This window comes from Mus pahari, chromosome 5 (assembly GCF_900095145.1).
Source record: "Mus pahari chromosome 5, PAHARI_EIJ_v1.1, whole genome shotgun sequence".
NCBI classification, from domain to species: Eukaryota; Metazoa; Chordata; class Mammalia; order Rodentia; family Muridae; genus Mus; species Mus pahari.
The window spans coordinates 133,833,895-133,847,565 of NC_034594.1; the positions used below are offsets into that span (position 1 = coordinate 133,833,895).

The window sequence follows — 13,671 nt, forward strand, 5'->3', positions numbered from 1 at the left end:
GAGAGAGAGAGAGAGAGAGAGAGAGAGAGAGAGAGAGAGAGAGAGAAAAGAAGGAAGGGAGGGAGGACAGGACAGGACAGACAGACAAAGGTTTTCATAGGTGTTGTTTACCTAGCTGTTTCAAGACAAAACTAGTTCAAATAGATGACAGTCCAGAGTAAGAAAGAATAATTAAATGAAAAACAAACCTGCAAGGAGACTGGGAGTATGATAGAGCAAGATCCTGGGCTCTGTTCCCAACATTAAGGTAAAATTAAGTTGAAATAAAACTTTCGATGTGCTTCAATGAGCAAGTGTGTGCTTCTACATCACAGGCAGTCTTTCAGCGGAATGAGTTGAAATAGAATAGTAATGTAAGAGATGGTAGTTGACATAGTGAGACTCAAAGGGGGTATCACAGTGAAGGGGTTATCACAGTGAAGTAACATTACCAAAGTAATGTTAATTTCCTTAAATTAGGAAAAAATAAAATTAAACTACTAACCTAGTATGGATTCCATTCAAAGTTTTTCCAGATACATGAAAGAAGTCTTAACTCAGTGCCTCTCAAGCATTGACATGTAGCTCCGTGGTAAAGTGCTTGCCTGACAAGTTAATGTTCATACATATTACTTAGGAATGGGTTGATTTATCATCCACTATCATCTGTCTGTAATTGTCATATAATTCTTACTGTGAGCAAAAACCAAGGTTTTATATGACATCCAAAGACAACTAAAGACTTATTCTTACTAATAAGAACATTATACTCTTATTAATAACCCCTTTACAGAGCTGGTAGAAATTATGCTAAATATAATCTCATTTTTGCTTTTTGTTAGAATATAGAAAGTAAAGGAATGAGAGACCAGAGGTTGGATCTTCAGAGAAGAGCAGTGGAAACTAGTGATGATGACCTCATCCCATTTGGAGACCGACCAACAGTATCTCGATTTGGTGCCATCTCTCGAACATCCAAAACACTGTATCAGGGTGCTGGCCCAATGCAAGCTATAGCACCTCAGGGAGCACCCACAAAATCTATTAACATTTCCGGTAAGAATCCTAGAGTAGTAATTATGATTCTCAATGTAATTCTATCAGTGCTTTTAAGACTCTTAAAGGGACTTTTTAAACTTTTCCCCATAAGAAAGCAATTGTACCTTGGGCAATTTTAGGAGTATAAACTAAAATTAACTATATATTAAGACTGCTTGAGGGGCTAGGGTGTAGCTCAGTTGATAGAGTGTATGCCTGATATATATGAAACCCTGGATTCAGTGCCCCAAACCGCATAAACTGGACACATGCCATTAATCCCAGCACTAGAGAGATGAGGTGGGCAGGTCAGAACGTTCAGGTTCAGCTTTGGGTGCATAGAGATTTCAAGGCATTCTGGGCTAATGATCCTGTCTTAAAGGGGGGGGGGGTTGCTCTTGACTTTTATCTTAAATAACTTCATTGTTTGTTAAAATAAGATTTTGGGAGTCTGAGGAGGTGACTGCCTGGATAAAGAAGATCTGAGTTTGGATCCCCAGTACCCCACATAAAATTTAGGCATCGTGTGTGTGTGTGTGTGTGTGTGTGTGTGTGTGTGTGTGTGTGTGTGTGTGTGTGTGTGGTGTGTGTGTGTAATCCCAGTGTTTTGGGAAGATAATCTGACACCAACCCTCACCTCTACATTCATACACTCATGTGCACACAGTGAAAAGAAAATATATAAAACCTGAAGGTTCAATGGGGAAGAAACAAATAGCATTGTCATTTTGGCAGATAGCTTTCTACAGATACAGATACAGTGTGCCGCTGCCTTCTTGATGCCTTAGATGAATCAAACTGGTAAATGACATCATAAACCACAATAAACTGTTCCTTTACAGATTACAGTGCATATGGAGCTCATGGTGGCTGGGGAGATTCTCCGTACTCACCTCATGCAAACATACCTCCTCAGGGACACTTCATTGAGAGGTACAGCCATTCTTTTTCATTTGTTATAAATATTTGAAACGTTTAGCTTTCCTTGCTTTGTTTTCTAGTCAGTAGTGATTTCACAAAATAAAACTTTACACAAAATTTACCTCATGGTGTCTTTCTTTCTTACCAAAGGGAGAAAATGTCCATGGCAGAAGTGGCCAGTCATGGAAAACCCCTTCTATCTGCTGAAAGAGAACAATTACGGCTAGAATTGCAGCAGCTGAACCATCAGATCAGCCAGCAGACCCAGCTACGAGGACTAGAGGTACAGACCTACACATACTCTCTCCTTGTGTCGGGATTTTGATGTAGAGTGCCACTGTGTAGCCCACATGGCTTCAGACTCAGGACCCTCCTGTGTGGCCACATTGGCTCTTACACTGCGCTTACAGTGTTGAGCGCTGCGCCTGTTCTGTGCTCTAGTTTTGAAGGGCTCCCTAGAATGTTAAGTTGGATTTCATTTTCTTTCATCATGTATATGTATTTTGTGGGGTGGTATGTGCACATGAATACAGATGTTGGAGGATCTGCCTGGAGCTGGAATTATAGCAATTGTTGTAGGCCTCCTGACATATATGCTGAGAACAGAACCCAGGGCCTCAACAAGAGCAGTATCTGATCCTAACCATCAGAACACCTCTCCAATCTCCTTAAATACTCATTTTTGAGATACGATAAAGCAGCACATAATTTTAAAGCCTTTGCCTAAATGTTAGTATAGATATCCATTCTTCAGAGAACTCAGAACTAGATTTAGTTCTTGACTAATAGAAAAAGAATATTGTCTGAGAATAGTACTGGAGGAAAAAGGAAAAAAATCTTGACTCAAGAACACTGAGTTTTTATAGAAAAAAAATATAGGATTTACATCATAGAAAGTAGCAATCAGAAAGATACCCATTTATAATTGATTTCTCTTTGAAATAGGAAAAAAGATTAAATTATTTTTGGTGCTGGAAATATGTCTACCATTCTTGCAGAGGATCCAAGTTTGGTTCCTGCTTTACAACTGCCTGTAACTTGAGCTCCTGGGGATCCAGCTCTCTCTTCTGGCATCCATTGGCATCTGCACTTATGTGTAATATGTACATACCAACATTCACACACTCCATCTCTCTGTCTCTGTCTCTCTCTGTCTTGAAAATAAAACACATCTTTTAAAACTCTCTCTCCCTTAAAAATAAAATGCATCTTTTAAAAATAAAACCATTTTTCTCAAGTGCTATTAAAACAGAATGTGTTTATAGTTGGGTTGTTTTTACTGCTAACTTGTGGCTAGTTTAGTGGTAAAATACTTTGGGTAAAGTGTTTTCTATGTGGCATGAGGTGTGCTGAGTTATGTGTGTGCTTGGCTTTGTGCACTAGGCTGTTAGTAACCGGCTGGTGTTACAGAGGGAGGTGAACACCTTGGCAAGCCAGCCACAGCCCCCTCCGCTGCCTCCAAAATGGCCTGGAATGATCTCAAGTGAGCAGCTAAGCTTGGAACTGCATCAGGTGGAAAGGGAAATTGGGAAGAGGACCCGGGAATTGAGTATGGTGAGTGCTGATAGTGGGGAAGGGAGGAAGGCGGAATGAACTCTGTGACTGTAGAGCTGATTCCAGGTACCTGGAGGAATAACTAATATTTAGGGTGATTCTAGTAAAGATGAGTTGTCATCTGGTGGTATCATTCTTCTTTTAGATCCTGTTGTTTTAGGTTTGTCCTTTGTCAAAGACTTTGGAGAAAACAAGGGAATTAATTGGAAGTTTAAAGTTTCTGTTTAATGTACTCATTAGGGAAGCAGGTGGGGTGATTGCTCTTTTGGACTCTGTAATATTAAGATATGTTTACACAATAAAATGTTCCTTTTCATGGTCTTGTATAATGGAGATATAGTCTGTACTGTTTTTTCATGCGAGTTTGCAGCGTTTTCAAAAGATAGTGAAAAGGTGGGTTGTACTGTTACACTTCTCTATATACTCTCTCATCTACCTGGTTTTTGTTGTTAATTCTTAGGGAAGTAGGAATGACCTTTTTTTTTTTTTTTTTTTTTTTTAGTCCCTGTTGTGTGAATTTGGTCTAACCCATTACACCACAGATGACTGACTTTATTTCCTCTTCTTTTAAGGAGAACCAGTGTTCTGTGGACATGAAAAGCAAACTGGGTACAAGCAAGCAAGCAGAAAATGGTCAGCCTGAGCCACAAAACAAGATCCCCACTGAGGACCTTCCATTGACATTTAGGTAAAGAAAGGAACACTTCTATAGTCCTACTTAACCAGAGAGAGAACTAACTATTATCTAACCATACACAAAGTGTGAATGCTTTGATTCTTAAAAGATTTTTTTTTTTTTAAAAAAAGAAGACGATATGAATACATACATTGTTTTTTTTTCGAGACAGGGTTTCTCTGTGCAGCCTTGGCTATCTTGGAACTTACTCTGTAGACCAGGCTGGCCTTTAACTCAAGGCATATATCACTACTGCTCAGCAGGAGAGAAGAATATGTTTTTACTAAACCTAGAATTAAAATTTTACTTTAGGAGTTGGAGTAGGATATAGCTATGGGCACTGGAGAGGCTGAGGTAGGAAGAGAGGAATTTGAAGTTAGTCTGGGCTACAAAGTGAGACTATCAAAACACATGTATACACAAAACTTAGCACTTTACTGGGGCTCAATTATCTGTTAATTCCTAGCAAATACATTTTCTGGTTACATTTCCTTCTTCTCATTGCTTTAAGTGTAGTCTTATGCTTTTGACTTATAAAACATAATATATAGCTCACTATAAAAATTAAAATTTAAAAAATGATTAAAAGCCGACCTACTGCCCATTTTATTGCTACTGTTTTTATTGCATTTTCATGCTGGCCATTGAGCTCAGACCCTCACAAATAAGCACATATTTTTTACCACTAAGCTGTATTCCAGGGTTGTATTCCCCCCTTCAGTTATGTACAAAACACTTAGCCTTGCTAGTGTTATAGGGTTAGATTGGGGTTTGTTGGTCTTTTGAGACAGGGTGGGGTTAGGCCATTCCCGGCCACGTTTTTATTTGATCTCTCCCATAATACAGTATTTAATTCATTTGAATACCCTTATTTATTCTCTTTGGCATATTTGTAGATTTGAATCCTTAGTCCTGTATTAATCTCTTCATTACTTAGAACAAGAATTTATAATATAGCCTGACATGGTGGCACATGCCTTTATTCCTAGCACTTACTGTGTGAGTGGTCTACATTGTGAGTTTCAGGATAGCCAGGACTATGTAAAAATACCCTATCTCAAAAACAAAAAAAACAAACACAAAGAATTTTTAATTGTCCTGTTGCTGTTCTCTTGGTTTTGGGCTATTTTAAATCTATACGCTGGCCTAGGTTCAAAATACACTTGGTAAATAGGAGGTTGGCACTTTTTCTTAAATGCCAGCCAGCAAATATTTTAAGCTATGGGTCTTTTGGGATGTTGGGGGCTGTGGGAGGGAGGAGTCGCACCACCTGTCCCTGCCTCCCGAGTGCTTGTCTCTACCATGCATGTTTGTTGTAACTCTTAGTTCAGTTTTCTAATATGTACATGCAGGTTGTGTTCTGATAAAACCTATACATATAGAGTAGGAAGCTTGTCAGTTTTAATTTATCAGCTATATGCTACAATGTGGATGAGGAGTTATAATCAATATTTGGAAGCTATTTATGTAGTTATTTTTATTTTCGCTGGTTGAGACAGTCTCATTGTGTAGCTAGCCTTGGTTGGCCTGGAACCAAGCTAACCTAAAATTGATCAAGACCAGCTGCTTCTGCCCTCTGCTTGAACTAAAGGCATGTGCTCCACTCCAGCCTCATGTTTTTCTACAGTGCTAAATAATACGCCCTATTGATTGGATTTTATTTAGAGTAATTGCTTTTCTCCTTCTATAAATTCCAACTGTTTTTTCATGTAATTTACAGTGATGTACCAAATGGATCAGCCTTGACACAAGAGAATCTCAGCCTCCTATCAAACAAGACCAGCTCTTTGAACCTGTCCGAAGACTCTGAGGGAGGAGGCGATAACAGTGATGGCCAGAGATCAGGAGTTGTTTCCAATTCTGCTCCCTAGAATATGGGCGCCTGCTTCTACCTTCTGCTCCTAATCAGTTCATGGGGCATAGGGATAGAAAAATGGATAACTTCTAAACTTTTTCTCTGAGTAGTCAGTGAAGTCCAGGAAAAGCACCGGAGGCAATGTGCACAAACACCACTACTAAACAAACCTGCACATAGTTCACATTGATGCATTTTTTTAATTTTAAGAAAAAAAAATTAGCAGTATCTGCAAGCAATTCAGATTAAATTTGTTTTTGTTCTGTGAATGAACTTTATTTTAATAACTTTGGACGCCTTGGATCCGGGGCTTTAAAAAAAAGAAGATATTATATATACACACTGTTTGATTAATTGTATGATCTTAATGAAGTAGGTTTTTCTTGTATTTTGGTATTATTACATACCCAGTGTATAATTCCTTTTTCCCAGTCCTTTCCAACTCTCACAGCCCTGTAAACTAAAACAGACAAAAATGCACCGTTTCCAAGAATTCTGTGGTAATAGAATGGGTTATTAGAAACTGTGCAGCAAACTAATTTTATTAGAGCTATTCTTTAACCCCAACCCTGTGTCTAGATCACTAGCTCTGTGGATAGATACTTGTTTTTTACAACAGTAAAAGTTTATTTGAGAGGATATGGTTTAGTTTCAACTTTTCAGAGATGTCAACATGCAGTTGATTGTTTGAGCCACATTTCTGTGTCAAGCATTCCTTGAATTCTCTCCATAAAATCTGAAAGCCTATTTAGTGTTTACAATGTTTACTTAGATTTAAATGAAGACTATTTTACTTTAAGAATGAACTCTGAGCCGGGCGTGGTGGCACACGCCTTTAATCCCAGCACTTGGGAGGCAGAGGCAGGCGGATTTCTGAGTTTGAGGCCAGCCTGGTCTACAAAGTGAGTTCCAGGACAGCCAGAGCTATACAGAGAAACCCTGTCTCAAAAATCCAAAAAAAAAAAAAAAGAATGAACTCTGAATTGGACATAATGGCTCATTCCTGTAATCCCTGGACTCGAGATGTTGAGTCAGGTAAAAACCAGAATAAGAAGAAAAGAAATGAGCTTCAACTTGTTAATAGTGAAAATAGGCATTTTCTGTTCTCCTATGTTGAGCTCATGTTGGAAAATTCAAGCTGTGTTTACAAATTAAACTTGTCTTGAAACCCTAGAATGGAAAAACCAGGACAGTGAACCGTATTCTAAAACTGGGAACGGGTTCAGCAGAAGAACACTGGCTACTCTCCCAGTTCTTGCCAGCACCCGCAGGATGGCTCCCAGCTCCACTTTCAAGGGACCTGACACAATGAGGAAAAAAATTTAAAATAGAACTGAACACTCAATATGAACTTCAGTAAACAAGGACATAATATTTCAATGGAATTTTTGTTTTCCTTTCAAAAGAGTTAAAGATTTGGCAGATGAGCCGGGCGTGGTGGCGCACGCCTTTAATCCCAGCACTCGGGAGGCACAGGCAGGCGGATTTCTGAGTTCGAGGCCAGCCTGGTCTACAGAGTGAGTTCCAGGACAGCCAAGGCTACACAGAGAAACCCTGTCTCGAAAAACCATAAAAAAGAAAAAAGAAAAAAAAAAAAAGATTTGGCAGATAGAAACTGACTGAGTCTTCAGGAAGTTCATGCTTTGGTCACACTTGTCAGTACTCAGAATTACTAGCATAACTATGAATAACTTGAAGTGAGTTTTTATAGACCTGGCTTTCTAACATCAAAAATATTTATGAAAAAGTTGAAGAGTGAGGAACAATTTTTATTTAGTTCTGCTGCACATATTCTAATGCTAACCACTGTTTGCTTAATTTACTAAGCCCCTCCAAAATGAGTTCAGTGGGGCACTGTATCATAGAATCACTCCATCCCTCTGATTGCCTGACATCAGTTTCCCTTTCTAGATGATACTACAAAACAAGAAAGCACTGGTTATGTAATAAGTTACTGCATTGCTTTGGTTGGGTAAAAGCAAACGTTTATATTTTTCTTATTTCTTATATCCTGAACCCTTAACTCTTGCTGAGGTCCGGGTGCCTCAGTCTAAGCTCTGTGTCCATCATCTTGTTAACTGAAACAAGTGGGTGGGGGTGGGATAGGTGTGGGATGGGGTGGGAAGGGAAAAATAGTCCTGCCATTGCCTACCAGTAGGAAATCCAAACAAAACACTCATTTGAGTAGCTATTATTTAATTTGCCCAGTCAAGGCACCGTGTTTATATACTATTTCACATTGAATTTGATTATGCCCTACAGACCTGGCTGGTCAAGGATTTGATATACACATATTGGCTTGGGATTCGAGCTTTCTTTTTTATTTAAATAAAAATTTATATATATATTATATATATACATATATACATGGCTATATCTGTATATATATCGGGTATGTTTTAAAGATTTCTTCGCATGAGCGCAGCTGTTGCAATAAGATGATTGATTGGGAGGTAGAGGCACCGAATGACGGTGAGGCATTTCTCAGTTGATGCATACATTTTCCTTTTAATTTTAAATACACATTTGTACATTTGCTTTTTTTGGACTTTTTTTTTTTTTAAGATAAAATGTCTCTTACATTTATACTTTACTCATTATTTATTGAGATAAGGAGAGAACTGTTATGCCTGACAGGATTTTTATTTTTCTGCATATCTATGAAACGCCACATTATTGGCCTCTTGCCTTCAGTAGACAGATTTGGGTGGATCTTATCTCCTTTGGACATTTCAAGATAATTCCTAAGTCTTAGAAGCAGATGGGTTTTTGTTGTTGATGTTGTTATTGTTGTTGTTTTTAAAATTGGAATAACTAGGAGAAAAATCTGCATATTGCTTTTCTTGGAATTAAGAATAAAAGTAAATTTCCATTGTAGTGTGTATGAGACCCCCCCAAAATGTACTCTGCTGCGGTGTACTAGTATCCTTTTAGGTGTATTTTTATTTAGGGAGAAAATTAGTTTTTTAAATGGTAACATGAGTTCCCCAAGCCCCTCTCTATAGCCAGTCTGGGTTGGGTAGAAAGTGAAAGACTGTGCCTACAATTTTGCTATTTAGTCATTTTCCCTTACCAATTTTTAGGTGGGGTTTTTTGGGGAGCAGGGGGTAGGCAGTATTGTTTGTGCCCACTGGCAGGTTTAAGGATTCAATAAAAACTCTCATAACTTTGAGGGTTTTTTTTTCTCCCTTTAGCAAACTCAATGTTACAAGGCAACAATAAATTGAAGCATAACTTCATAACTCTTAACTGCTGTTTTTATTAAAATATGAAAAACATTGATTTTTATTTGTGTCTTTAGAGACATTAAAAAAAAATGAAGCCCATCAAATAGGAAGCAGAGCTTCTGCACCACCAGCCCTCCCCTTTTTCAGACCATCTTAGCAGATAGCCCACATTGGTTCTGAGCTCAAGACCCTGCGCCAGCCTTGTGAGTGAGCACTGGAAGAATGTCAGGCATACGCCACCACGCTCACCATGCTCACCATGCTCAGCAATGGGCATGGCTTTTCACTTAAATGGTTTCTTCTGAAGGTGATTGCTTTTTACTGTATCCAAGAGCAAGAATCATCTCAGATGAACACAGACAATTCTGGAAGGGGTATGCAGCATTATAGTCATACTTGTTCAGAAACAACATCAGTATGTTAACTGTAGTGAACAAAGCCAGTGTGTTAACTATAGTGAATAAAAAGTACTTAGGCTCAGTCTGTTTTCAGTGAGTCTCTGGAAAATGATAAAAGAACTGAGAATGGGATATCTAGACTCCTATTTATAGTCGGAGTCTGAACGTGACCAAAGAGCCATTCCTTACTACTTTTCTAGTTAAACAGAACTTGTACCATAGGTTTCTGGTAGTGATGTTCAAATGACATCAATGTTGAAGACACTATTATTAGTAATTACAAATATTCACCTACTCAGAATGTGTAAGAGCTTGTTTGGCACGTATGGCATTAATGTGGGTCATTCCTTCTCTCATCCTCCTTCCCTTGTGTTTTCCCATGTATTTATTCTTTTGCCTAACAGCAGAAGATGGATACAATTTTCACGTGCTACTTGGATACATGATCCCATCAGACTCCCATGAGCTAGAGTGTGGGAGCTTGAAATTTAGTTCCTAAGTTTCCCATGATCGTCTTTTTTCTTTTCTTCCTGATCCCTTGCCATTCTGCAGTTTCCCCTTGACTTACCCAATCTGTAACAGTGACAGTTTGCTGCTTCTAAACAGAGCATTCAAATGAATTCGCTTAGCCAATGACTTCTGTGAAGTTGCCTTTTCTAATGGCGTTATTACTCAGTGATGCACAGATGTGGTATTTGCCCTACTGGCAGGCAAGCAAAGGTCTGGCATAGAATGATAACCTGCTATTTCTTTAAGGAGCGCCAAAGACTTGTGCTTTACTCTGTTTTGGTTTTAGGGGAAATAGTAGCCATTTTGATTATGAAATCTGGTAGTATTTGTAAGTTGATTGTACTGTGTAAATGTCTAAAGTTAACTGTTAAGGTTAGCTGGCCTTACAAAATGTAAAAGTAATGAAAATTTATCAGTTTCTCTAAACCAGTAAATATCATCCTTGACAATATTTGTTTAAGCAACTCACTCTCCCTTTGGGGGATTATCTTGATGTAGTGCTCTCTTCTGTGCTTTTCTGTACTTCCACTTGTGCCTACAGGACAGTGTGCTTCACCGTGGTCAAGTCCTGGGTCTGGGGACTCTTCTTGACCTTGCCGCTTGTGAGAAACAGTTCCCTGTAGTTACATAGTACCTGTTGGACTTATGTTCAGGGACACCTTATTTTTACTAAATGGGATTCATTTGCTATTACTTTTATGTACAAATGGTGGTAGAATGAAATTTCAATATATTTTTCATTTGGGCTTTTAAAGAATCAAGAGTTCAATATGTAAAATCTTAGTGTAAAAACCATCTGTAATGATTTATTACATCCTAATTAGTTCTCAAGAGGAAGTAATGACCTTGCAAATTAACTGCAGTATTACACTATTACACTCTTGCCCTATAAAAGGTTCAAATGTGTTAAAGTGTTGCAAAGGGATATCAACCCTGAAAATAGAACTCAGATAGGACAAGCTCACTGAGACAACAAGTAGTCTACTGCTGACACCATTTTACCTGCCTGCTTGTTTGCAGTCTACCTTGGACAGCTGTGGCTTTTTTTTCTTTCTTTCTTTTTCTTTCTTTCTTTCTTTCTTTTTTAATAGCTCAGCTTTTTAAAATTTCCTGCTGAAATGACTTGCTGGGAGTTTTTGGTAAATTGTGCTAACATTTTTTTAACGTTCTCAATCAGCTTTCCTGAGCCACTTCAAAGAGCTGGTTTGGTTTTGTTTTGTTTTTTCACAAGTTACAGGAAATAACATTTGAAATTTTAAGATTCTATTTCTGTAATTGCTAAAGGTGTTTTCACAAGTAACAGATTTTAATTAATTAGTAATCCTATTTACATTAATAAAGAATAGGAAACTGCTACCCCAAGGAGCAAATGACACCTTCTAATAAGTGTTCTCAGTAGGTAGGTTTCAATACTACACTGAATAAGTGGGTAAAGAGCCCTTGGAATCCCATTGTGATAAAGGGACTTCCCTTAGCACTGGAATTGTTCTTAGAGCCTCTGGATTTCAGACAAACACTGAACTTCCCTGAACTTAACCTTGAGCAAAATAACCTTCATTTTCACAAGAAAGTAAGGCATTGTAACCCAAGGTGGAAAACTTAAACTTTAAGACAATACTGTGTCAGAAAAACGTGTATTTAGAAGAGTGAAACCCTGTGGAGTTTGTTGTCCTAGTGTATATTATATTATATAGTAGATAGGGTGGCTTTTATTTTATTTTATTTTTTTGTATTGAAGACTCATTCTGGTTAGTTCTTCATTTGGTTTTGTGTTTTGTATTTTAATGCTACATATGTAGACAGAGCTCACAAGTCTTTGGCTCCCATGTTAGGATGTACACTCAGAGTCATCTTATAACTGGAAACTGTCAGGTGGTCCCAGCCCCAGTAAGCACAGGAAAGGTCAGGGAAAGGATGCCAGACTGGGCGGGTAGTGCTCTGGGGGTTCGGTTTGGTTGTGGTCCTCCTTTTAAAAATTGTCATTTTTATAATTTATTGGTGTAGCCTCTCTCTTTGTTGGCTGGCATTTCACAGTAATATCCAAACAACCCCATAAAATTGTATTCCTCTTACAAGCCTTTAAAGCTGTGTTTCCTGTTTAGCTAAGGCAGTCCTGAGAGGTTTTGTTTGTTTTGTTTTGTTTTGTTTTGTTTGCTTCGCTTTTCCCTTACCCTTTCTTATCCTTTGTCTTCCCAACTTTCTGGATGTAAAAGAAAAAAAACTTCACTGATGTCAGGCCTCAGTAATGAGTCTGACTTTCCAGGAGTAATGCAGAAAGTGAACTAAGGTAATGAGCAAACTCCTCACCTACCTACCTAACGGCTTTCCAGTTGTGAGGTCTCTTCATGTGTGGTCTTTTCCCTTTTATCCCCTAAACCTTTCCTTGCCTATGGTCAGTTGGTCTCACGGCTCACACCAGTCACCTGAGACATTCTGCACTCATTATCACCTTTTTGGGTGGATTTTTCTTAGTTTTCTTGTTTTGTTTTTAAAAAATAACTTTAACATTGATTCATATTTGCTTGGGATAGAGCTTATGTAATTTACCAATCGTATTGATTGTATGTGATTGTGCCCTGCAGAGGTATACTTAACATGAGTAATCTTAAGTTAGTAAAGGAGCCATGAGATTTGAGTCAGAATAGAGATGGCTTTATGTGTAGTGTGAAGTCCCTTCTCAGAATCAGTGCTATGGAAGACACCATTTGGAAGGTTTTCCTACATTCCTGTATTTTTCCATTGCCTCGGCTCCCCATTGTTTTCTGACATTTTCTATCTACCTGCTCACAAGGTTTTTTAAATTGAGTCTTAAAATAAGAGCTAACTTAACTGAATGAATTTTGTGAAATTTTACATTCTCCAAATGTTTTCAATTGAGGACAAATGATGGGCTGGACTTGGCTAGCCTATGACCAGCTAGCTCCTTACCATCTTGTCTGACCGACAGTGAGATTTGCATTTGGAGACATTATCTTCTGAAAGTTGTTTTTGTGTAGGAAAAAAAAAAAAAAAAGAACCTTGCTTGAAATGGAACATTCCCTTTCTTTAATCTGTTCAATATTTCCGTTTTTAAACAGCCTTCAAAAAAATGAGGTGGGAAAAAAATAGCTAGGAGTGTGTTTAGGGCTGCCGACCTCTGGATCTGAAGGAGAACGTGTACCGCGTGTTGCATATTCTTGAGAAGATTAAGGCCTTCTCTCTTAATTTTGTATTCTTTGTGTGCATGTTGTTTATATTAAAGATGGCACATTTTGTTAAAATGCTATTTCCTTTATTACCTTGGAAACTGACTCAGCCTCTTGTTGCTCCTAATTAGGGTTTAAGGCTCTTGTAAGTTGCAGATAAAAAGATTCATTTTAACAAATAGAAGGAGGTGATTCACCTTTTGGATTGTAAATATATGAAAGTGTCTAAAGGTCTTTATCTGCTTTCTGTCAGCATTTATATTAAATGATAACTTAATGAGGAGGAACAGTGTGTAGTCTTCTTCTTGTAAATGAGTCTGCCATCATT

General features: G+C 38.1%; 1 protein-coding gene across 1 annotated transcript in view; it reads left to right on the top strand.

Moving 5' to 3' along the window:
- Rc3h1 (ring finger and CCCH-type domains 1) overlaps positions 1-6,901 on the top strand; it is a 61,152-nt gene extending 54,251 nt beyond the window's left edge. The window contains exons 15-20 of the mRNA XM_021198107.2: positions 822-1,035; positions 1,860-1,950; positions 2,089-2,221; positions 3,322-3,492; positions 4,065-4,180; positions 5,889-6,901. Coding sequence (XP_021053766.1) covers positions 822-1,035; positions 1,860-1,950; positions 2,089-2,221; positions 3,322-3,492; positions 4,065-4,180; positions 5,889-6,039 — 876 coding nt within the window. The 3' untranslated portion in view covers positions 6,040-6,901. The remainder of the gene's footprint in view (positions 1-821; positions 1,036-1,859; positions 1,951-2,088; positions 2,222-3,321; positions 3,493-4,064; positions 4,181-5,888) is intronic.
- The last annotated feature ends 6,770 nt before the right edge of the window (positions 6,902-13,671 follow it).